Below are 25,618 nucleotides of genomic sequence, written 5' to 3'. Positions count from 1 at the left end.
ATGCATATAATGTGTGACACTTTGTGGACCTCCCACTTCTAGTCAAGAGGATGGGATGGGCGTGTAATCTCACATGCTTCTTCCAAAGCTTGCTTCTTTTTAATTTTGCAGCATCAGCTTTTGAGGTTTTATTGTAGTCATTAAGTACATTGTCTTCTTGGCTCCCGGGTAAATGCTCTAACCCCTAACCTCATTGAGTCTCAGTTTCCTCATGTGTAAAGTGAAGATTCTGGACGAGACAGTCCCTGAGGCTCCCTCCGGTCCCAGGTCTGGGTTCCTATTATCTTCCAACAAAGACATGTCTTGAGACTTTGAAACAGCAGATGTTCATTCTGAGTCATGAGGAAGCACTCAGGCGCGTTAGCTAGCCATCAGCATTCTGCACAGGTGAGTGAGTGGCTAAATTATCCAGCTAAGGCGCTTGGGAGCCAGCCTCTGATTTCTGCTACTGAGGAAATGTAGTGTTTGACACATAGAGATTATTTCAAAGTCTCCCAGATGAAGTTGTTCTGAAAGCAGACTGGGAATGTGGTTTTTCAATTTATTTGTGGAGCTCGTGGTAATGGGAAACGCTCTATTCCTTGCCATCATGTTAGCAACTTGTATCTGTCCATGGGAGGAAAAAAAACCATTTCTGGTAGATCTCCAGGGATCTGAAATAGCAAGACTCTCGCTCTCCGCCCCATCTCCCACCTCCAGGAACAGGTGGGGTGTTTCATGCCTCACTTGTCTCCTCCAAGATCCTGACTAATTTCTATCTTCTTGGCTTCTTCCAGGAAAAAAATAGCTTTAGTCGATCCCCCGGAGATATGAGGAATAAAACAGAGAATTGCCATAAACATCAAGGCTGTGTCATCAGTTGAATGTGGTGAGACTGAGGAACCGTCCTGTCAACTCACCATCAGTTCCCACTCAGAACCAGAAATAGGTCCTGTTCTCGATGGAGACTAAAATAATAACTACGATATTAACTGACGTCTAGAAATGACTTCAATGGCCCATCTTCTCTTATATAAGCCTGGAAGGGAAGGGCTATTATTATTGTCCCCATTTATAGAAGAACTTAACTTGTTTGTGATCACATTCATGTTTAAAAAGCATTGAGGCAGAGGCAGGATTTGAATCCAGCTCTGCTCTGGCTTCAAGACCAGTGCTTCTTCTACAAAGTCGTACCAGCTTCTCTATGCTGGAGAAACAGACCTATATTCTTTTCTCTTTTTTTCTGGATTGATTTTCTGGATTTTTTTTCTCAACAGAGAACTCTAGAAGAATACCTCTAAGAGATTTCACCTGATATGCAAATGACTTTGTTTTTGTCAAAGTAGTTTCTGATAAAAAAAAAAACAAATTAAAAAAAAGCTTTAGGTTAATTCTTTTCTCTTTTCCTTCTTTTTTTATTTTACTTTTTCTTTCTTTTTTATTATAGGTTTTTATTTACAAGATATATCCATGGGTAATTTTTCATCATTGACAATTGTAAAACCTTTTGCTCCAATTTTCTCCCTCCTTCCCCCCACCTCCTCCTCCCCTAGATGGCAGCTTGACCAATACATCAGGCCTATATTCTTTCAAAATTATTTCAATGAGTTGTTTCTAAAGACCAGGTACAGAGGGCACTTAAATTCAATGGGATTTTTTGGTGATATTTTAACAAGATATAATTATGTTCAGCTTTTGTGATGGTATCCCTAGAGCTACTGCAAACTTTCATCTCAAATAATGAATGAATTGAACAAGTTGAAATTCAAAAGATATAAATGTGCAGTAACACCCAGTTTCATAAAATGGCATTACCGATTATAAGTTTTGAGAGCATTAAACAGCACTTTGTCTTAAAAGAGATCTGGGGATCCTAGTGGACTGCAAGAATCATCTGAATCAAAGAGGATAATATTGTCAAAAAAGCTGAAGATTTGGGGCCTCATTAAGGCCTTGAATCTAGGACTAAGGAAAGGATGCTGCCAATTTATTTGGCCTTGGTTAGAATATTGTCTGGGGTTCTGGGTTCTCCAATTTTCAAAAGACATTGATAAACCAGAGGGCAGCCAGAGGAGGATTACCACAGTTAGGAAAGCCCATATGTTCTTGCCTTATAGAAATCAGTGGAAGGAACTGAAGAATAGAGAAGACTGGAGTGAAGGAAGGGAGGAGACATGACAGCTTATTAAAGTATAAGGGTAGGGGAGAAGTGATTGCAAGAATCACCATTGGAGCCTTAACCAAAATTCCCTCCACTCCAGTACCTTTATCCAATTGAAACACCTCTTGGATTGAATTCAATAATCAGCCAAATAGTAAAATTAGGTGGGATACAAGAAGTGTCTAAAATTGGGTGGAAGAATCATGTCCTGGGGACCTTAGATAAACATTTCAAGCTAGACTTCTGTGCTCACTCCTCGCATCAGATCACCATAGTGGAGACTCATTTCTGGAAGCTAATTAAGTCTGGTTGGCTGATTGATAACAGTTAATGATCAATGGCGTGGATGCAGATGGGGACTCCTGAGTTATTCTTAATTCCTCAATCCCTCTGAATCACCTCCCCCCCAAGATCCCTGAAGGGGACAGTATGTAGCCAGCCTCTATGGCTCTGACCGGCTGATCTGAGTGAATGAGCCTGTACTATCCCCCAAATTAAAGGGCTGTCATGTGGAAGAGAAATTAGGCATGAGACATGTCTTATTTTGTTTAGAAGACACAGACAGAAAGAATAAAAAGACAGATTTAGACTTGATCTCAGGAAACTCCCTTTAACTTTAGAATTACTCACAAGTGGCTGAGGCTGTTTTGGGAATAGATTTAGCCTCAATGGAGGCTTCAAGCAAAAGCTGGATAAGCAGGGGTGTGATTTATCTGTCTGCAGGGAAGGATGGGATGGGATGGTCTTCACAGCCCTCCTAACTCTCCAAAGTTCTGGGATCCTGAGCATCTAACCTTGTGAAGGGCTCCCAACACCCAGCAGGTGAGTGGCACGCAGAGAACACTTAATCCATGTTTATTGATAGTTGAATCTGTTGGGGAGCCCGTCATTCCTGGGATCCTTTGTGGATAACAGAATGTGAGCAGAGAAGCGTGCGAGGGGAGGTGGGGGTGTGCCTTCCCTGAGATAGCCCCTTCTACAGTATATACTGAACATGAATTTGCCCCAAACCCTAATTTGTCCCTCATGGACCTACTCTGAGCACATGACCAATTGAGGGAACTCAAGTCACCCATCATCCTCCATGGTCAAACACCTGCCAAGTGCCTGCTTAGTTGCGGGGTGCTGTCCTAGGTGCTAAAAAGACAGAGATAAACCAGCCGCTGCCTTCATAAAGCTTCTATTTGATTTGGAAAATCTACTGAGGATACAGACAAGTAAATGTAAAGAACAAAGTAATTTCAAAGAGAGAATATGACAAATCCAGTCAGAACAGGTCTTACATAACAGGCAGCATCTGAAGTGTATTTTATAAGAAGTTGGGGGTTCAAAAGGGACAGCAAGGGGGTACTAATGAGCATAGAGCACCAGTACTAGAGTCAGAAAAATTCGGAGTTCAAATCCCACCTCAGATACTTAACAACTGTGTGACTTTGGGCAAGTCACTTAAACCTGTTTGCCTCAGTTTCCTCATTTGTAAATGAGCTAGAGAAGGAAATGGCCAACCACTCCTAGTGACTCTACCAAGAAAACCCCCAATGGGATCATGAAGAGTTGAACACAACTGAAAATGACTCAACAATAACAAAAAAGGATTCGAAATCATTGAGGTGAGTTATTTAAGTATTCCCAGCTTTAGACCTGTGACTCTTCCTGAGTCCAAATGGCGAGGTAAGGAGGCAATGATTTTAAAGAGACATTTTTGTGATAATAAGCACCAGTGGTATTACCTGTAAACTCCCTTAAGGTTCACTCTGTCTTTTATCACGTCAGATGCTTGCACTGTAAAGATGTTCCTCAGGGCTCTCCCAGCGCAGGAAGAATTCTCTCCATAAATCTATGAAAAAATGAGGAACAGACTTTAAACTCAAGGATCAGGCACTGACAACGACCACAGAGCCCGACGACTGCTCCTACAAAGTCTGTACAGTTGGCGAGGGTAGACGTCAACTACTTTGAACACTTTTTTTGCTGTCTGCCAATTCATGCTACTTTATGTAACGATGCAAATAACTAATGATTTGACTTTTTTTCTTCCCATGCCAAAAGCTATTCCACTGAATTAATCAGAGATAAGAGAGGTAAAGATTCTCCAAATAAGAAGGTAGATGTGTCACTGTCCCCAGCCCTGGTCTACCATGTGGGGAACAAGATACTTTCCTTTTACCTCACAGGGCAGAACTACAAGAAATGTATAACAGGGGCAGCTAGTTAGTACAGTGGTTAGAGCACCAGCCCTCAAGTCAGGAGAACCTGAGTTCAAATCTAGCCTCAGACACTTAACACTTCCTAGCTGTGTGACCCTGAACAAGTCACTTAATCCTGATTGTCTCCGAAAAAAAAAAAGAAATGGGTAGAATCTGTAGAAAGATAAGTTTAAGTTTGATACCTAATAGACAGAATAGATCACAACACGGCTACCTTCAGCTCTGTGACTCCCTCTTCTTCTTGCACAATAAACAATTCTACTTTCTTAATCTTTAAAGGAAAATAGCAGCTGCCTGCTTTACCAAGAAAGCCACAATGCCGAAGTATCCCAAAGTGCATCTGCCCCCTGATCATATGCTTCCATGCGCCTGTCTCTGGAGATCTGGGGCCTGTTTGTTCCTGATGGTGAACACCTTACCATGGAACCAGAGCTGGCACATTCCTAAAGCTACAGCAGGGGGTGTTGGGCCCCACACTGGGAGCTTCTCACTGCTCATATGTTCCCAGCATGGAACCAGCAGGAGCTAATCTGGCTCGTGCTCTCACCTTTCTCTGATTCACTAAATGATGCCGAATGCCATCGCTTTGTCTCCTCCTCCTCCCAGTACATGTCAAGCCCACTCCCTTGCCCAGCCACATTTCTCAGCACAGATCTGTCAAACATTTTTAATCATGCAAAAAGCAAACCTCTAGGAGTCACACATGGTTTTGTTCATTTATAAAATAAAATCCTAGTTGTTTAGAAAACACTATTCTCTGTACCTTGAAGTGCTAGATTTCTCTCTGCCTAAATGTGGAGAGAAGATATCCCTGCTCTTTATCCAAGGCGAAGGATCCCATATTATTTCTTCCCCCAAAGTCCCAGAGGAGGAAAACCAGGTGCAAGATTTAATCTTTTTTTTAAGGAAAACTGAGGGGGAGGGGTTCCTTTCTCCACAACTAAGTTCTAGGAACATGACCCCCACTCTTTTGAACTGGTTCCTAATGCTTTAGCCTCTATTTAGTCAATCAACAAGTATTTACTAGGTATCAAATATATGTCAAGAAACAGGGACTCAAATACAGTGAATCCTCTCCCTGGCTGAATCCTCCATTTTTAGATTTAAAGCATGTTGTGTTTGAATGTCTCTTATGGTAACACTCAAGAATCCATATCCATGCAGCCACCCACACTTCTGCTCCCCCGTTCCAGACATCATTCGCATGATTTTTTTCTACTGTTGTCAATTAACAACCTTGCTCCTTTCTTTGCTGAAGTGGGGGCTATGGGTATGAAACACAACACCCAAAGTTGGACTTGGTTAGTTTTCCAGGAGTTGTTTGTTCTCTTATTTATTCTTTGTAATAACAAACATCTCTCTAGAAGGGAGAGAAAGGATGTATGTCCTGGGAAATGAGTGATTTTAAATTGACAAGTTTTTACTAATGTCACAAAAGGGTAAGGAATGGCAAGGAGGAGCAGAGCACTCTGTGGTTGGTGCTGTCCAGTCACGATTGAGCTTTCCTGACCCCTATTTGAGATTGTCACCCAACGGCACTGGGGTAGATGGCCATTTTCTTCCATTTTTTTCAGGTAATCAGAGGCAAATTGACTTGCCCAGAGTCATACCACTAGGCTAGGAAGTATCTGAGGCTGCATTTGAACTCAGATCTTCCTGATTCCTATTTCCAGACCCCATGTTCAATCCACTGAGCTACCAGCTACCTCTAAGGAAGACCATTGACTGTTTCTATGAATCACTGTAGCTAAAAACCACACAGACCTCCTTCAAAATTTCAGGGCCAACATTTTGGTGATGAGCTCTTTTAATTTAGCTCGGCAATTCAGTTCAAATCAACATATGTTTATAAATCACCTACTGTGCTTTGGATACTGGAGATACAAAGCCAGAAATAAAATACTTCCTGCCTCTTAGGAGGAAACAATGAGCCCAAAGAAGTAAATATAAAATTATCCACATAAGGACTAGAATCGGCATTTCCTTGGTGTAAAAAATTCAAAGATGAGAAACACTTCCTATTAATGTGGAAACCCTCCTACTCTCTAACTTAAAGTCTCTGAAAGAGGCTTGGAGCTTTGTATTATTCATGGCTCTTAGAACTATTCCTGACATACAGCAGGTGCTTAATAAGTGCTGCCTGACTGACTGCCTATGGGCCACTCATAATTTGCTGGACACGAATGAAGGTATTCCCATTAAAACTCTGAGCTTCTTGGGAGCTCTGTATTCCTTGGGATTAGCCCAATGTCTGCCACATGTTGTCGTTGCTGTAGGGGCAGCTAGGTGGCTCAGTGGATAGAGAGCCAGGCCTGGGGTTGAGAAGACTTGAGTTCAAATCCTGCTTCATGCAATTACTAGTTATGATTCTGGGCAAGTCACTTAACTCTGTTTGCCTCAGTTTCCTCATTTGTAGAATGAGTTGGAGAAGGAAATGGCCACCACTCCAGTGCCTTTTCTGAGAAAATTCCAACTGGGTCCCAGTGAAAACTGGGACTGAACAACAAGTGCTGCATAGTAGTTGCTTCACAAATGCTTGTTGACTGAGTCTGGCTCTTGAATCCCCACAATAATCTCTTATACATACACAAAGTGGTGTTTTTGGGGGCAGGTACTCATCCTCACTGGCTCCTGTTTGAAGCCTTTCCAGTAGCATCATGTGACCCCTTAGAGCTTGGGACTCAGAATCAGCAAGACCCAGCTGCCAATCCTACGGGAATCCCTCATGAGCTGTGGGATTCTGGCTTCAGTTTCCTTTTCTGCCAAATGAGGGGGCTGGAATTGATGACCCCCAAGGTCCTTTCCAATTCTCACTCTATGACCTCACAGACTTAGGTCCTGCCAGGATTTGATTTCCACTGGTTTCGCCTTCAAGAATTCATAGCCACCTCCGAGTCTCGGTGGGGCAGAACTTGGTGAGGGAAGATGTGATCACTCAAGTCAAAAAAGATCCATCTGCTGGCTTAGAAGGGATAGTAATACCTCCACAGCTAAGGTAGATACAGGATTGTACTCCCATGATCCCCCTCTCCAGACCCCCCTCCCCTTCAGCAGCCTTCTTCCAAATTGCCAGCTGATCCAAAAGCAGTTAGCTCCATAAGCTGTCACCTGCGCCACCGCCTCTTTCCTGCACGCACATCGACGGCTTTTGTCTTATAATAGGAAGAGAAAACCTATCATTTTCCGTGCTTGTCTCCTGATATTGCTTCTCATCTGCTCCATAATTGTTTCTATCATCCACCCAAAGCAAAAAAAATAAAAGACCAGAAAAAGGATTGATTTGGCTCTGACAGGGAACAAGTGGAACCTCATTCCCAGGAGACTCTTCGAGGATCTCATTATCACCTCCTAAACAGAGAGCAAAAGGAAGCCTTTGGTCACGTTCGAAGGCCCCGTCCGTTCTGGGGAGGACACGAGCACACATCGAGTATGGAGGTCGGGAGGGAGCCGCAAGGTGAGGAGGAAGCTGGAGCTAGGAGTCCCCCTTTGGGCGCTTGACTTTGGTGCTAGATCCACAGCAGACACTCTGTAAATCAAACACGTACGGACTGACTGCTGAGCATCAGCTTCCACCATATCCCGTCAGCCCTTCAGCATGTGAAGGGCTTGTGCTAGAGATGGCTCATGGGACCTCGGGAAGCCCTGGGGTCAGTGCCCGGTCCTGTTGCTTCCTGTGCGCCAACGCAGAGGTCATGAGACCTTCTTGAGCCTCAGTCTCCTAATCCATAAAGGGAGAATAGATACATGGCAGTGCTCCCCTCACAACCCCTGGCACACACACAGTGCTCACGAGCCCTCAGTAAATGTTTGCTTTCTTCCTTTCTCACAAGGCTGCTGATGCTCAGATGGACAACTCGATGGGGCAGTCGACAGAGAGCAAATCTGGAGGCAGAAAGACCCAAGTTCAAATGCAGCCTCAGATACTTAATAAATGTGGAGTCCTGAGAAGTCACTTAATCTCCATCTGCCTCAGTTTCCCCCTCATCCGGTAAACCAATTGCATCTATCTTTCAGGGTTGCCATGAGGATCAAATAGGATAATATTTATGAAGTATAATATAAATACTGGCTAATATCATTAATGTTTCACAGTGCGTTACAACTCAGATAAATATAAATTACTATTATTAATATTATTTCCACTTCCAAGGAAAGGAAGGCTCCAAGAACCCTCTGCCATGACCTGCCACTGCCTTACACACTCAAGAAAAATGTCTCCTTTGGCCGCCATTACCATCTTCCTGTTCCCATTCCCACTTTGGGCAAGCACATAGCTCCTCCCTGCCCTGGCCCTTCTGCCCTGGTTCCTGGCAAGGATGTCAAGAGACGCTGGGGCTCCAAAGAACCCCATCTTCCATTTCCACACAGACGGGAAACTATATTTGCCACAAATGGTCCATGAGGTCCTTCCCCCAGAGCTGAAAATCTGCTGCTGTTAAAATTCAATGTAACCATCGCTTAATGTGGTCAAGAGGAAGCAATGCAAAGCCCGAGCTCCCTGTGGCAGAGCAGGTTTCTAAAGAAAAGATCCCATAACCCTCTGCTTTTGACCAGAAGGGCTCTGCTGGCGCACTCAAAGCAAGTGCTGGCTACTTCTTTTCACTCCGTGAATTCGATGCTTCTGGGGGAGAGGGGAGTAGGGATGGAGAATTGGACTTAGAGTCAGGAAGACCTGAGTTCAAATTTTACATCTGACATATACTAGCTACGGAGCCTCAGGCAAATGCCTTATTCCCCCAGTGTCCTGCAGCACATACGAAGAGTGTCATCTCTTACAGATCAGTCAGTCAGACAGGTCATGAACATCTATTAAGCACCTGCAGTATACCAGGCACTATGCCAAGTGCTGGGGGTACAAACATGGAAAAAAAAACAATCCCTGCCCTTAGTGATGTAACAGGGAAAGGAAAAGGTTCAGAAAGAAACCAGAAAAAGGCAGAAGAAAAGGAAATATTATCACCAAGCCATGATAGAGAAGGTAAAGGAAGGGACCTGGGAGGGGGGAAGAGCTGGCTGGGCAGAGCACCCTCCTCAAAGGGACATTTGGGGAGAAGCTCTTTGCCCCCCGATCAGAGGAACAGAAGGGCACATAGGCAGGATGATGAGGATCTGCTTGACACGGAGACTTTCCACAATGGAAGTTCTTTAAACCAATGAAAGCACAGGTTTAAACAGAAAGAAGTGGGGAAGAGAAAGAGAAGGGGAAGAAGTGAGGGGAAAGACAGGAAACTGAGGCAGAGAGGGACAAAAAGAGAGGCAGGGAAGGGGGAAAGGGAGGAAAGGGGAAGAGAGGAGAGGGGGAAGATGTAAGAAGCAAAGACAGTATAAATGAATGAATGAAGCATTTATTAGGCAGCTACTGTGTACAGAGCAAGTCGGTCCCTGATCTCCAGGGGCTTGCATTCTAAAGGGAGACACAACACACAGAGGGCTCAGACAGAAAGTCCCATGGTCCTTAGAGGGCAGTAACAAAGCACATTAAATGCCATTTCTGATGATTCTCATGAATGTCAGTTTTTGATGTGGAACCATTTGAAAGGGTCAAAGGACTTTGCTGGCAAGTTCATCCCTTCTAGAAGCTGTGGACAGGAGTAGTTTCCAGGCTCTGTGTCCAGAGGGGATGCTTCCCAAAATGGTGCAGAGGGCACTGGGCTAGAGGCAATATCACTTCTGAGACTCTTGGGTTGTCCCCATCAGAGCCAGAGGCTGGCTGGTGGTCAAGGTGGTGTCGCTGGCCTGCCGGGGCCCGCTGCCTCCTCTCTCCCCCTCAGGCTGACTCGTCCGTCCTGTGTACGGCAGCTGGCTGACAGCTGTGGGCACGGCTGACCCTTTCTACTGCACAGAAGCGCTTCCTGAGATGTCTGAGGGGGCTGGAAGCAGGCAGGGATCTGAGAGATGCTGCCTCCCCCAGACCCCTGGGCTTCACTACCTGGGGGGGGCAGCTGCTTAGCAGTTACTGCTGGTGATGGTGAAAAAGCCATGTCCCCTGTCCTGATGATTTCTGTCCTCAGTGAGAAGCAAGAAAGAAGAGCTTAGGGAGGGATGGGGCCTCAAAGGCGAGAAGACCCAAGTCTGAGGCCTGTCTCGGACATAGACTGGCTCTGTGGGCAAGTCACTGAGCATTGGACACTCTGAAAAACCTGCCAAGACTTTGGGGTGCACAGTGGATGCCGATCTGCATCAGTGCAGGGGACTTTCTCATCTGGGAGCTCCCTATAGGCAGAAAATCATAGGTCCAGATCCTGGGGATAGAGAGGGTCATTTCATTTCATTGATAATTGGGGGGGGGAAAGAGACAGACAGACAGGGAGAGAAAGAGACAGAGAGAGAGACAGAGACAGAGAGAGACAGAGAGAGAAAGAGACAGACAGACAGGGAGAGAAAGAGACAGACAGACAGGGAGAGAAAGAGACAGAGAGACAGAGAGAGACAGAGACAGAGAGGCAGAGACAGAGAGAGAGAGAGAGAGAGAGACAGACAGACAGACATAGAGGCAGAAGAAGAAAGGGGGAGGGAGGGAGAAAGGAAAGGAGGGAAGAAGGGAAAAGGGAGAGAAATGAGAGAGACAGATACAGAGACAAAGATTTAAGCTTTAGTAGCTCAACCCATACTAAAAATTTGGGACATCCAACATACACATGAAAATATATCCATGTGTTCCCATGCATGTGTATTGCTATTGATACATACACACACACGTGTGCGCTGCTGCACACGGATACACTTCATCATGGGCTGGAGCCTATCCCAGCAGAGCACATGCTTTGGCTTTGGTCCAGAACCTTCAACACAGCCCAAAGGATGGACTGACATCATCCAAGGACCAAGAAAGTCTGATGAGGATCATCACTATGGAAACCAAAGGGAGGGAGCGACTTTTTGGCTGTTACAGCTTTCAGAGCCCCTCACAAAGAGGGAAGTGAGCAGATGAGGGAATGAACAGAAGGTTTTCCATAAGGAAATGACTCTGAAAGGTATTTGAACCCCAAGCAATCCTCAATCAGTTGTGACTTGGAGGGCAAAAGCTGCCTCCCACTATTTCACCAATATTTTCTTCTTCCTCCCTTCCCTCCCTCCCTTCATCCCTTTCTTCCCTTCCCTCCCTCCCCTCCCTTCTCCTTTCCTTCTTTCCTTCCTCCCTCCCTTCCTTTTTTCCTCCCTCCCTTCCTTTTTTCCTTCCTTCCTTCCTTCCTTCCTTCCTTCCTTCCTTCCTTCCTTCCTTCCTTCCTTCCTTCCCTCCCTCCCTCCCTCCTTTCCTCTCTTTTTCCTTCCTTTCCTCCCTCATTTCATCGGCCTGAAGGTGTAGACAAGCATTCATTCATTTGGCTTAACTCTGCTTATGTTCTACGAAAGCCAGCGCTGGTGAGGAAGGGAGAAAGGTGAGGCTGGGAGGCTGTAAAATGGGGGTAATAGTAGCCAGTCTTTCCCAGGGTCATTGTAAGGATTTGTTGAGATGATATTTGCAAAGCGCTCTGTGAAGAGCAGCTAGATTGCTGCCGTTATTGTTGCTGATGAAGAACATTTAAAACAACAAAGCAGGTAAAAGCAGTGAACATTTTCGTAGATAATTCGCTTTTAGGTTTGTCCTATAATGAGATATTTATGCTTATTGATGGTTGTTAAGTTCAAAATAAAAAGAAAACTGTTTTAATTCTACAGAGCTTGAGTAACCACACTGATCAGAATCCCAGAGCCAGGCAGGCCGAAGTATTCTGAAATAAAACTGTGGCTCATTAAAATGTGCCCAAATCTCCCATCATTACTGATTTATAGGAAGCTATATAGTTCTTCTACTTTGATTTTTTTAAATTAAGAAAGTAGTGGGGCAAGGGAAGGAGGAGGGGAAAAGGGGGAGGGGGAGGGAGAAAGGAATGAAAAGGAAGGAAGGAAGGAAGGAAGGAAGGAAGGAAGGAAGGAAGGAAGGAAGTGGGAAGGAGAGAGGGAGGGAGGGGGAGAGAGAGAGGGGGAGGGAGGGAAAGGAAGGGAGGAAAGAAGGAAGAAAGGAAAGAAGAAAGAAAAAGGGAAGGAAGGGAGAAAGGAAGGGAGGGAAGAAGGGAGGGGAGGGAATGAAGGGAAGAAAGGGATGAAGGGAGGAAGAAAAAATAGGAAAGAAGGCTGGGGAAACTAGAAAGGAAGGGAGGAAAGAATAGATGGGAGGGAGGGATGGGAAAGGAGAGACGAGACAATATAATAATAACCTACACTATTAGTGGAAATTTCTTTAATGAACTCATAATTCCAAGGATAATAAGGTCTTTCCTTAGTGAATAAATGTTATGACAAAAGAAAGGAGCACAGTATAATCATACCTGCGAAGCAGTGTGTTCTAGGTATGGATTTGAAATTCTTCTTGACAGGGCCTGCATTTAAAAAGAACAAAAAAAGAGATTAGAATGACCATTGTTGTACCCAAAGCAAAAGGCAAACTGTGGGAGAAAAGAGAAGGCACCTCAGCCTCACTTCCCAGAAAATGAGTTTCTGCCGCCTGGATCCCAAAGACTGGCACTGAGAGCGCCCTTTCTCATCCCTCAGCAAGCTCTGAACCAAAAGTCTCTGCAGTCACAGAGAGTACCAGTCATGGACATCCCCCAATAACATGAAAGGCGCAGGAAATAAAACATCAAAAAGCAAGTGCATGTGTGCGCTCATGTCACATGTATGTACATGCATGTAACACATGTGTATATGTGTCATACATGTGCATTTGTATACATGTGTGCAGGTGCACATGTGTCTGTTAATCCCTTTGCCTCAGTCCCTGTCCATACATTCTCCCTCAGATCTAGGCTCCTCTCACTTCTGAACTCAATCATTCACAAAACCAGACTCACAAAATGGCAGGAGATCCCGAGCTCCCCAGTCCCCTTGCAAGCCCTAAGGTTTGCTGAGCCCTTCATGTACGTGAGCCTCCCGAGAGCCCTCTGACTCAATGGCTCCTCTGTCAGTTTTCAGATGAAGAAACAATGGCTCCAAGAAGTCGCATGACGTGCCTGGACCCCCCGGCTCTCCTGTGTCAGAGATGGGATCCCAGCTGAGGTCTCCGTGACACTAAGTCATTCGCTCTTGTGCCCATTGCCCATGCTGAGGGCATCAAGCACAGCCCTTCACGTGTCTTCTCCATCTTCCTCAGCAAAGGATCATCCGGCTTCTATGTCAGGCCTTGGAGGAGCAAGACCCCTCACCAGCACCCATGGAGAGCGCCCGGGGCTCCCAGCCAGCTTCCATGAGCCTCTTGCCACCTTCCACCCCTCCCTTCTCCTGCAGCCGAGAAGAGAACATCTAATTCTCTTTGGAGGGAAAAAACGCTTTGAGGATTTCCTCCAACCTAGGATTCAGTCCCGCTCTTCAGCCTGAGCTTCAGGTGCTGGGCAGTCCAAGCCCGACCCTCCTGCCTAACCTGGGTCCTCTGCTCCGCCTGAGCCCCCGGGCCTTCTGCTGCAGCTGCCGCCTCCCCCGGCCATCTCGGCCCCAGTGGCCTTGCTCTTCCCTCTCCGCTGAATCACAACCATTGTCCATGTGCCAGTGGGGACCTTGCCTTCTCCCCATTCTCAAGATGCTCATCATCTGGGCCTCTCCCTCCCACAGCTGCCATCCCTGTGCCAATTAAACACCTTGGGTAAAGGCATGGACAGCGTGCTTGTTACACTTGTAAGGGAAGGCCAAGCTGGGAGGGAAGACTCTCATCATGGATGACCCAGCCTAGGTCTCTGAGCCAACAATGGAGAGACCAATCATGGTCAACAGAAAAAACGGATGGTGCTATCCTGGGGTTCAAAGAGTCAGCTTCACCAACACACGGTGGGGGATGTGGCTGGTCACAGGTTCTCTGAAAAACAGCAAACTGACAGCGTCCTGTGTCACCTCCCAAGGCAGCTCGTCACCCTAACACAGGGCAGAACAGCTGGAGGGGTCACCGGCATCCCAGCCTGGACGGAGAGAGACACGGGCTTGGAATAATCCCTCGGCACGCTGCCCTGGCCACAACCCAAATCTCATGCTCAGTTCTGGGCATTCCACAGACGTGATGGAGAATGTGGAGGGCAGAGCTGCTCTACGTGGGGAAGGGCCTTGAGTCCATTATCATCATCAATGTCCTCAACAAGCCCCAAGTACCTACTATGTGCCATATGCCCTCAACAAATGGTCCCTCGTTTGATCCCCACAACATGTGAGAGAGTGCTATTGTTACCTCCATTGTGCAATTCAAGAACTGAGGCAAATAGAAATATAATATCTTGCTCCGGGTCCCACAGCTACTAAATGTGTGATCTCAGGTCTTCCTGACTCCAGACCCAACACTACAACAGCCTCTATTTTCACACTAATTGCGTGATTAAAACAATAATTCTGCCCCCACAAATCCAAGTCAAACATAGATCTCTTTATGAGAACTGAATATTTTTAACCAACAGGTTTGCCCAATCTGCAATTGCCAGATACACAGTGACTCACAAAGCCCCTCTTAATTACCCCCTCATTTCTGGGACGTCCACCGAAAAGTCCACGTTTCAGAGCATATCCAAGAGAAGGGGAACATAACATTGGGACTCTTTCAGGGAAGACAACAAATGCTTTTACCTCTCTTTTTCTGGGCCTGGCCTGAGCCAACCTGGATAAAGTCAACACTAGGGTTACACGTTACCCAGTCACATTTCACCGTGGTTGCCCGACTGATGGGCGATCTCCAGAGTTTTGTAAGGCGAGTAAGTAAAGCAGGGAAATCTGTCTATACTGACTAGATAGCAGCCCTTGATACGCCCCGAGCCAAACGGTATCGATAGCAATAGAATAAGGCTGGCTTTGACATAAAAATAAGGCCGGTCTGTTGTCTGTCTCATGGTTCCCGCAGAAGCCGGTACCCGGGCTGGTCTAAATACTCTCGGTCACACAGGGATAGAGTATGACCATTAACCCCCAGGCACATTGGTAACATGAGACCCACTTCCCTCACGGTCACCTTTTTCTATTTAAATATCAGAGTCAGCATAAATAAGGTATCTTCTTTCTGTGGTTCCCCCCTTCTGTCTTCTCATTTCTTTTTATGGGATTTCTCCTTTTAGTAACTCATTGACTCATCTCAACACTTGTCTGAGGCTATTGTTAAATTTTGATGGGATCCATCAGAAGACCCAGAGTACTTTAAGCCAATAATTTCTGCCTCCAGACCCTGCTTTCCCCCCATTGATTTGCTCTAAAATCCTGGACATACATCATATACCTGTTGACTTTCTTGGAGGGCTCTCTCTAAATTAGGAATTCTTAACCTATGGTCCACAGAGAGATTATAGACTTGGATGAGGGGGAAAAGGCCATTTTCTTTTTACTGACATCTTACTGAAATGTAGCCTCTCTTTCCATTGTTTAAAAACATGATTTTGAGAAGGGGCCCATGGGTTTCACCAGCCTGCCCAAAGGGTCCATGACCCTAAAATGGTTAAAGAAGCTTTCTGTATACAGAACTTTTCAAAATTGTGATAATTGCCTCATCACGGTCACAGAATTACCGTTTTTGGAACAGGGAAACTCTCCACATTAAGTCCCACGATAATGAGCTTGATGTGATTGGATTTGGAGAACAGCACCCATGATAAAGATGCTCACAGATGATAGGCCGGCCACATGAAGGAGTTCAGATTTTGATTCGAACCTTTGCTCTCCTTCCTTTCAATTACAATGCATTTAGGAAAATGTTCTAAGGGATTCCATGCATGCTCTAAACACCCAGGAAGCTGTTTATCTTTTAATGATTATAAAAGTATGGTCCATATCAGAGAGGAATCTATAATTTTGCATCTCTTTCAAATTGCAAGTAAAAAGAAAATAGAGGCAAAGTCTTTCATTGGTGGAAACCATCAAAGCCACCCACCATTTCCTCGAAATTCTGGTACCATTTACAACTGGGAATGATCACCGGCCTTCCCTTGGAGGGTCTCTGCGTTGAAATTCCTGGTGTGTGGCAAAGACTTCCATTTCAATAGATTCATAAGATTTTCCTCATAAGGGACACTGAAGAAATATTACTTTTCCCATTTTATAGATGGAGAAACAGAAGTTGGGCGATGGAGTGACTTTCCACAGCTATTGTCAAAACCTAGACTCAAAACTCGTTCTCTTGGCTTTTAAGTCCAGTGGTAGTACTAGCTATGTGACCCTGGGCAAACCACATAGTCCTGATTGCCTCAAAAACAAAAGATCAGTTCAGTGTAATTGCCACTAAAAACCACCCCGCTTCTGACAATAATCATAAGATCTCAAATTTGGATCTGGTAGAGACTCGAAAAGCCATCAAGTTCAGCCCTATCACTTAAATGGGTTATGTGACTTATTTAAAGACTAATACACAGAAAATACAATAGGTGGGTTTTGAACGCTGGTCCTCTGACCAAAGGCCAAAGACAGTACTTCTCCTTCACCCATTTATAAAAGGTTTTGCTGCTGCAAACAGCCAGAAGCCTGGGTCTATTTGTGGCAAATGGCTCCCGGCAGAATGTTTGGGAAGGATGTGCTCAGCTATGTCCCCTCTACAACTCAAACAACTGTTTCACAGACTGTGAGATGGGTCCTGAACTCAATACCAGGCGAAGTTAAATGAGCTGGGGTTATTGGGAGAAGAGAATGGTGTCATTCACTTCCAAGGGACTAGAACAGTTTAATCATCTCTAGCATACACTCAACCCAGCAGTAGCTACAAAAAAGTATCATGAGAAGCTACAAAAAAGTATCATAGGAAGCTGCAAAAATGTATCATGGGAAGCTATAAAAATGTATCTCAGTAGCTACAAAAATATATCATGGGTAGCTACAAAAATGTATCATGGGAAGCTACAAAAAGGTATCATGGGTAGCTACAAAAAGATATGGTAGCTCCGGCCCTTTGGATGCTTCTGGGATTTGGCATTTGGGCAGTGGACCGGCTGCCATTACTTTGTCCCCAGAAGAGTTAAGCTTCAGTCAATCACTTAACATTTATTCAGCATCTATTGGGTGCCAGGTGCTGTGCTAAGTACTGGGGATACAAAAAGAAGCAGAAGGCAGCTCCTGCCCTCAAGGAACTTACAAGGACCTTAGGACTTTCATAATAAGTGATATATTAAGTATAACATATTATTATGAAACGCAAATCTATGAGGAGAGATGTAAAATTACAAAGTCCTATTTGCTATGGATCCCATATGTATCAGCCAGTGATGTGGAGCATAAATGGGAAAGACATTAGAATTAGGGAGGGTTGGGAAAGGTGAGCACTCACGAGAGGAGGGTCATGGAGCCACAGGCTAAAGATGAAAAGAACCTCTTTTGTGGATGATGAACCCAAGCCAAGGTCACATTGGTAGAAGAATCGGGATTTGAACTTGGGTCCCTGGATCCTAGTCCAGCCCTACCCCACAGGGATCCCCTCAGTCTCCCTCCTTCCTCCCACACGCTGTAAATTCCCAATGTTGTCTACACTGACTCTGGGGCCCATGTTCACTTCAGTGAGCATTTCTTCAAGGGTAAAGCTGAGTCACATTTACAGGTAACAACAATGCCGGGCTGCCCCTGAGCCAGACTCCCGGCAAGCTTCCACAAGCCAAGAGCCTTTGCCATTTTCTCCTTCACTTGACAAACACAAGGGAGAAAGGTCTGGAGAGAGAACCCATCTCAAAGTACCTCCCCCTTGTTAGACATGGATGGAAACGGAGATCCAGAGTGGCTGCAGGCTCAGGTCACTAAATCCTGCCTTGTACTCCAATCCATTCTCCATTCAACCACTAAAGTGATTTTCCTAAAGCCCAGACCTGACTGTCACTACCCTCCTCAGTAACCTCCAATGGCTCCCTATCCCTCCACAATCAAATATAAAGCCTAATCCCTTCCTACCTCTCCAGACTTCTCACACCTTATGCCCTCACTTGCAACTTCATTCCTGTGGTCTCCCCTCCTGGCGGTTCTCCCAAGACCCTCCAGGCATTGTCTCTGACTTCCCCCCTTGCCTGGGTCACTCTTCCTCCTCTGTCCCGACCTCCTTGGCCTCCCAATTAGCCCCAACCTTGATCCCACCTGCCACAGGAAGCCTTTCCTAGCCCCTCTTAATTCTGGGGCCTCTTCTCTCTTAACTCTTCCCTATTTATTCTGTATTTTGCTTGCTTTCCCTCTAAGCTTTTCATGTTCTCTCCCCCACTGGGTTGTGAGTTCCCGAGGGAAAGTCTTTTTTGTTTAGACTAGCATTGTGGGTAGCATGTAGTAGGTGCTTAATAAGTGTTTATTGATCAACTGAGATGAAGAAACTGATCTCATAGGACTTAGATCTAACACTAGAAAGGGTTTCAGTGGTCGACCCCCCTTATTTAACAGATGAGGTAACTAGGCAAGTGAAGTGACGGCCCCAAGTTCATACTGGTGAAAAGTAGAAGCAGAATTTGAATTCGGGTCCTCCAAGGACGTGCTCAGTCACCAGGTTCATGCATCCAAGCCTCCTGGGGCTTAGATTTCTCCCCAGAATTCCCAGTCAGGGACCACTTGCTGTTTCTCATGTTTGTTCATTCTCTGTGCCCCTACTAGAATCCAAGCCCTCCTCCTCTTGCCCCTGGATGCCTGCACAATTCCCAGTCCTTCTTCCTTTCCATGCACTACTCAGGGATGCTGCAGAATGGGCTTCTGGGAGGCAGGGAAGACCTTGAGGTTCCTTCCAAAGCTGGGAGTCTGAGGATGGCTGGGGGTGGCCAGGAAGAGTCTGGGAGATGCCTCCTTGACCACTACCCATCAGCATTGGTCCCAGGCTGGGGGAGCAGACCACACGAACCTCTGCAGCTGAACCAACCCCGAGGCAGACAAAGGGGGCAGAACTCACTGGTCCCTGGGAAGAGCACGTCTCCCCAGCCGAGTCCGGCTGTGCCCTGAGTCCAGGAATGGATTCAGGAGGAAGCCCAGTGCGGGAAACAATACTGAAGGGAGAGTCATGGGAGCCAGAGTTAGATTCCAGCTACTGGTGTGACCTGGGGCAACGTATTTGGCCCCTTTAAACCTCAGTCTTCTCATCCATAAAATGGAATTAATACCCCTTCACTGAGTCATTGTGAGAAGAGCATTTTTAAGTCTTGAACCCTAGAGAAAAGTTCATTGTGCCTGCTCTTGTAAATCTTGTAAAAACACTAAAGAAATCTTTATTATCACAAGCCTTAAACCCCCCATGATTATGATTCTTATTATTAACATGATTACTTCCCTTTCCCCATGCCCTTCATGGCTACGGGCGCCCCTGGGCTCTGGAAGACTCTGCCAGCTGGGTTTGGTCTCTGGGGGCTGGGGAGGAGGGTTCTCCTGGGACCAAATGAATCTGAACAAACGTCCTGGGGAAGGATCCGCCAACCAGGCTGGCTAAAGGACCCAAGTTCAGATCTGCAGATGAGTGATCACAAAGCCTCTCAGCTCTCTGGGCCTCAGTTTCTCCCCTTGTAAGGTATGGAAGGTTGGGCTGAAGACCTCAGAGAGCTCGGAGCTGCTTGACTCGGGGGCCATCGCCATTGGAGCTGCCCCTGGACATGCACAGACGTCCTCAGGACTGTATCCCATGACTTCCTTTCCTTCTGGTGCCCACAGGCCTCCAGTCCCCCTGCTTTGTGCTGGGGAACAAAAGGCTTTGTTTCCAACCGTCCCTATCCCAGGCCCTCGCACCTGCCCAGAGGCCCATCTTTGCAGCTCCCTATTTCCCAGGAGCACCTGCACCCCTGCACCCTGGCCCTCTGAGCTGCCTGGAAGGATCCTCCTAGTCAGAGGTCAGGATGGGAGCCTGGAGTTCTGCTTCCCCACAACAGAGGCTGTTCTTGCACAGACTTGCCTGCCCTTAAAGGCGAAGGTTGCAGGAGAAGGCGGGTTCCCTGAATGCACGGCGCTCCCCAACCTGTCCACTGGGGGAGAGAAATCCCGGGACCAACCCCCCGAGGAGCTCGGGGACAGTGGCCTGGAAGAGGTGCCACCCCCTTCTCTGAGACCCAAGGGTCGCAAGCACCGGCTGTGGAGGACCCCGAGCTGGCCACTCCTCCTGTCCCTGGCCCGGACAATCTAGGGCAAAGCCAAGACTCCCCAAGTCTGAGCCTCCCATGGGATCATACACGTGAGGGTCTGGACAACTTGACGCCATTATCGGCATCAGCTCAGTACCATCTGGGCCTTCTTTCTCCAAAAGGGGGACACAGAGCTCCGGCCGAGCAACAGGAAGGAAACAGACCCTTTTTACCCAAACGTAAAGAGAGCGGAGAGGGAAGCGCCGTTGAGTCTGGGAGCCAGCAGCAGATGCGGGGCCCACACTTGGCTCCATCGCACCCACCTCGAGGCGACTTTTGGCCTCTCTCCGGACCTCGGACTGGGCTTTGCTGTGGTCCCTCAGGCCCCATCACTCCCACCTGCTTCCTGGAGGTTGGAGATGTCATGTCTGCAGCTTCCTCACTCCTCCCAGTGCTCAGCACCCCGACCCCCCCTTTCCCCACCTCCTCAGAAGCAGAGGCTTGACCACTGGGGACGTCCCCACATCCGCCGGCCCTCACATCTGGTCACCATCCACCCCTGTGCTGCCCCCCACTCAAAGAGGGCTTTCTCTCCAGGAAAGCCCAGACACACCCTCAGCCTAGGCCTGGGAGAGGCCGGGCCATACTTCCCTCCCTATCCAATGGGTGCCGGCTCTTGGAGGGAAGGGGCCTGTCTTTGTGCCTTCAGAGGCTGCCACAGTGGCTGGCCAGGGCTCTCTGCCAGCCAACAAGCATGTTCCCAGGTGTGGACTGCAGGTGTGTGCAGGTGTGCCCAGGTGTGGACGTGCAGCCATGCCCACTTGTGTCGGACTCCTCCTGACCACAGGACAAGAACAGCTCTGGGTTAAGTCCCTCCAGATCCCAGAGCCGCTGACCCCCAGCTCTGGCTTTGGGAGGTTCCTTCATAGAGAGAGGGTCCTCCTCTTCCTCTCCCTCTGCCGGCAGGCTCTCTTACCCACTCCCCTTCCTTGTGCAATGATTTCCCCTCACCTGGCTGAATTTAAAACATTAACTTTTGCAAAGGGCTTGTTTCCTTCCAAGGTTCCCTTCTGCTCCATTACAAAGACCCAAACCTTTCCCTCCGCCCCCTTACGTCTTCCTCCATCTTGGTTTCTGGGGACAGACTTAGTGCTCCACAGAGCACTGGCCCATCCAGTTCATCCCTCTGCAGCCGATGAGTCTTTGTCTGGGCCTTGGTCCTGAAGAGTCAACCGGCTTCCCACCTGGTCTGGTCTTAGCCTCCCAGAACCCCCAGTCTGGGGCTCTCCTGACCTTTGGCCATCTTCTGAAGGAGCCAATGGAAAAGCAAAGGCCAAAGGCAGATTCTTCCAAGGGCCCCCACAAGGCCCAAAGGGGCCTTGTCTCCCCGCTGGGCACCATCAGTGAGAGAGAATCTTATCCCCAATCTCCTGGTCCTTGCCAAGGTCTGAGCTGCTCCCCGGACCCGTCAGGTTCTGCTTCCAACAGGAACATGGGCCCGCCAGCAGCTGGCCCCAGCTCCAGCAGGAAGCCCACACAGGCCCCGCTTTGTGCCGGCAAGCGGGAAACTCCATCCCAGAGCACGGGGAACTAAACCTGTTCGTCAGGAACTTCTGGTCCCAGAAGCCCCGGAGACCATCAGCCCTCCCTGGCCATGGCTCCCAGCCACTGCCCCAGCAATCCCTGGCGCCCGTCTGCACCTTCCACATTTCTGCCCTGACCTCTGGCCCACACAGGGGCCCCCATGGCCTCCACACTTCCGAGCCGTCCTCCAGCACTCCTATTTGCCGACTCCTGCCCCACCTGGCTGCTGAGGGCTTCTGAGAACTCCTGCAAGTTTACTTTACATGGGAGATCCTGAAGTTGTCCCCAGGTAAGATCAAAGGGGAGCTCAGTGCCTTGTGACAAGAGGTCCAAGAAGGCCTTTGGCCCCGAGGAGGAAGGAGCCACTGGCTGGCTCCCCCTGCCTGACCCCTGAGCTGGCAGAGCCTTGGCTCTTCCTCAACTGCTCTGGCTATCTCCCAAGACTTTCTGGCTTTCTCGCTTTTTCCATGCATAGAAACTAGTGTGAATGCTGGGGGAGCAGTGGTGAGGGGGAAACAAAGTCAGATTCTGGCTTAATCTGCCTTAAGGCCCAGTTTTCATTTTGATTTTTATCAAGGGCTCTCAAAGCCTGATTTCTTTTAAGATCCCTAAAATTTAATAACCATCAACAACAAAAAAAATGAGAAATGAGGTCCCAAGGACCTCAGTTTCCTTATCTGTAAATGAGAAGACCATGTCCCCCTTGGACCCTATGTCTCTTTGAACCACACGGTCCCCTGAAGACGAGCACGCAAAGAAAGTGAACTCTGAAAACTGAAATCTGCCCCAAACTGTAAGCTCTTTCCCGGAAGGTACAAGGGCAATTTTATCTGGCCGTGGCAGAGGGGATGACCATTTCCCCCCATATTAAAGAGGTTTGGGCAAGAGAACATTTCTCCCACAAGTCCCCTGGGGAAGGCTCCTCTTAGCCACATGGGAGGGCTCTGGTGCACTTAGGGACTGCAATGTTTCCCTCTAGAAGTGAGCAGTGACTCCCATCAATCAGCAGCTTGGCTCCCACAACGGTCCCCACAGTGGCAGGGCTGCAACCTGGGCAAATGATCTATACCATTAAAGCTTCTTCTCAAATACGGAGCCATGACAACTTTGGTCTGAAAACATTCACAGAGGAGAGAAAAGTAGCCCCTCTCTTCAGGGAGGAATCTCCCACTCCAAGTCCAGAGATACAAAGGGAAGAGACGGTGATGGCCACTGCCTGAAACCTGAGAGCAATTAAATCCTGCCCTTTTCCAGCTACTCTGGAAGGCCGGCACTTCCCAGCATGCTCTTGCATAGTCTTGCCAGTTCTGGTGGGCGTCCAAAATAGACCCAACTGTCCAGGTGAATTGTCCAAAAGGCAGGGAACCAAGAATCAGACACTCGAACGGGTGCATCCAGGCAGCAAGACTTAGTCGTTTCGACAAGCGTTTGTCAAACAAAGTAAGAGGCAAGGCTAAATGCTGGGCCACTTCCCAAGTAGAGGCGATGTGATAAATAAAAACAAAATGGATCCACTAAGTACTTTCTGTTCTGAGAGTCAAGAACGGTAGACAAATCTGGCCCTGGCAAGAAGGACCTCAAGAGACCAGCCAGACCATTGTACAACACACACACACACTTTTTACCATAAGTTAACTTTGAGAGACACAGTAGTAGAATTATTATAATCCTCAATTTAGGAATCAGAAATACTTGGGCCCAAATCCCCCACTTCAGACATTCACGGGCACATCACAAATCTCTGAATTTCACATCTCTTATCTAGAAGAGAGTCTTAATAATACCTAATACCTTAATACCTAATATACCTAATATACCTAATACCTAATACCTAAATACCTTAATACCTAAATACAACCTAAAAGTAACTCACAGAGGAGTGACATGATACAATGGACAGTCTTACACACTGCTGAAAATTTCTACCTTTCTGAGTTTCCTTTTTAAAGAATCTTGGGGAAATAAAAATTTTATTTAAATTTTAATAAAAAATAAATTTTAATTAAAAATGTTATTTTCCAATCTCTCTTCCAATACAGAAGCTAAGGAATGAATTTATGACTTCATTAGCACTCAATGGGGCTCAAAGGGTGATCTGGTAATTCTTTGGGTTTCCCCCAGATTCTTTAAAAAGGAAACTCAGAAAGGTAGAAATTTGTCGAAATTTCAGTGGAAGAATTTGTGAGAAAGTCTGTGCGACAAAAACTGTTGACAGCAGCAATTTTCCTGTAGCCCTCGAGTTCTTTACCCTGAAGGCAATACCCAAGGTTAAATGTTATGGGAGGGGGCTGGCCAGGATGTAGAATAAAATGCAGTTTGACAGTTGGGACCCAAATTTATTTTGACAGCCTAGAACTGAATCTAGAAATTGAATAAGGCTGAATGCAATGCTAAGGGCTGGGGCCCTTCCTTTACTCCACTGGAATAGAGGCAATATGATAAATAAATACAAAATGGATCTACTAAGTAATTTCCATCTGGGAGCCAAGAATGGTAGACAAATCCGGCCCTGGAAAGAAGGGACATCAAGAGACCAGCTAGATCATTTGTATAACATGCACACACACACACACACACACACTTTGGCTTCTACCCAGTCAATCAGCATTTATTATGCACTTACTACATACCAGGTCCTCTACTAAGCTCTACAGATAAAAAATAAAAAAGTCCTAACCTGACTCCATTCCTCAAGAAAAGAGATGTCTAATAGAGGAGATAACATACAAGTAATTATAGATGTACAAGATGTATACAGAATAAATAGAAGGAAATTTCATTGGAGAAGGCCCCAACATGGGCAGTGGAGGAGACAAAAATCCACTTCATAAGCATAAGGGGAAGGGAACAAGCATTTATTAAGTGCCTACTCTGTGCCAGGCACTGTATTAAGCACTTTACAAGCATTATCTCCTAAGATAGGGTCATGGCAAGCTTTTATTAAGCAATTACTATGTACTAGGCAGATATATCTAGAGTACCTAAGAGGCCATTTATTTAGTCCATTTCCCCCTAACTTTTCAGATGAAGAAATGGAGGTTTAAAAAGATCAAACATCTTGTCCTATGTCACTGGGGAATATCAGAAGCAAGATTTTATCCCAAGTTCTCTGAATATAAACCAGGACATTTTGCCCTAGAGCAAAATAAATCTTGCCATTGCCAGCCTACATTTGTTATGTTGGCATTTTCCAGAATAAAATCTTCCAACGCCTTCCACTAGAATTTTATCGCTTTCATCACCTCCCTTGCCCAAATTTTGGTGGCACAGATAAATCGACTTCTTGGTCAAGTCTACTTCTTTATGTCAGGAAGGGTCTAAATGACAGAGAAACACCCAGCACTCCAGTGAAGCTCCAGGAGTGAACAAGCAGAAGGGGATCCCCATGTCCCTCTTTTCTCAAGAATGAAGTTAAACAGATACACTGATAAACTTTGCCAGTATATCAGCGATGCCTTAAACAGAGACAAAGTAAGAATCGGGATTGCTGCTGTCTTTGAGGAACAGAAATGTCCTCTAGGAGCATTTTGTCCTTTTGAAACACTGAGGTTTTCCATTAACAAAGTAGGTTACCAGAAGAGGGGGTGATCTCGAGCCCGAGCCTTATGAGATCAGTTGAAGGAAATGGGAATGTTTAGACTGGAGAAGAAAAGATGGGAAATGGGAAGGTTCTGTTCACCATCTTAAGGAGACCCTTTTTTTCT

At 46.7% G+C, this 25,618-nt stretch overlaps 1 protein-coding gene across 1 annotated transcript in view; it reads right to left on the bottom strand.

The window, feature by feature from the left end:
* RAPGEF5 (Rap guanine nucleotide exchange factor 5) overlaps window positions 1-25,618 on the bottom strand; it is a 227,159-nt gene that overhangs the window by 172,092 nt on the left and 29,449 nt on the right. Inside the window, exons 2-3 of the mRNA XM_031940640.1 lie at window positions 12,657-12,707; window positions 3,871-3,977 (exon numbers count right to left, since the gene is read on the bottom strand). Coding sequence (XP_031796500.1) covers window positions 3,871-3,977; window positions 12,657-12,707 — 158 coding nt within the window. The remainder of the gene's footprint in view (window positions 1-3,870; window positions 3,978-12,656; window positions 12,708-25,618) is intronic.

This window comes from Sarcophilus harrisii, chromosome 5 (genome assembly GCF_902635505.1).
Source record: "Sarcophilus harrisii chromosome 5, mSarHar1.11, whole genome shotgun sequence".
Taxonomy (NCBI): Eukaryota; Metazoa; Chordata; class Mammalia; order Dasyuromorphia; family Dasyuridae; genus Sarcophilus; species Sarcophilus harrisii.
Note: the sequence above shows the minus strand (reverse complement) of the source record. Positions and strands in the feature narration are given on the sequence as shown.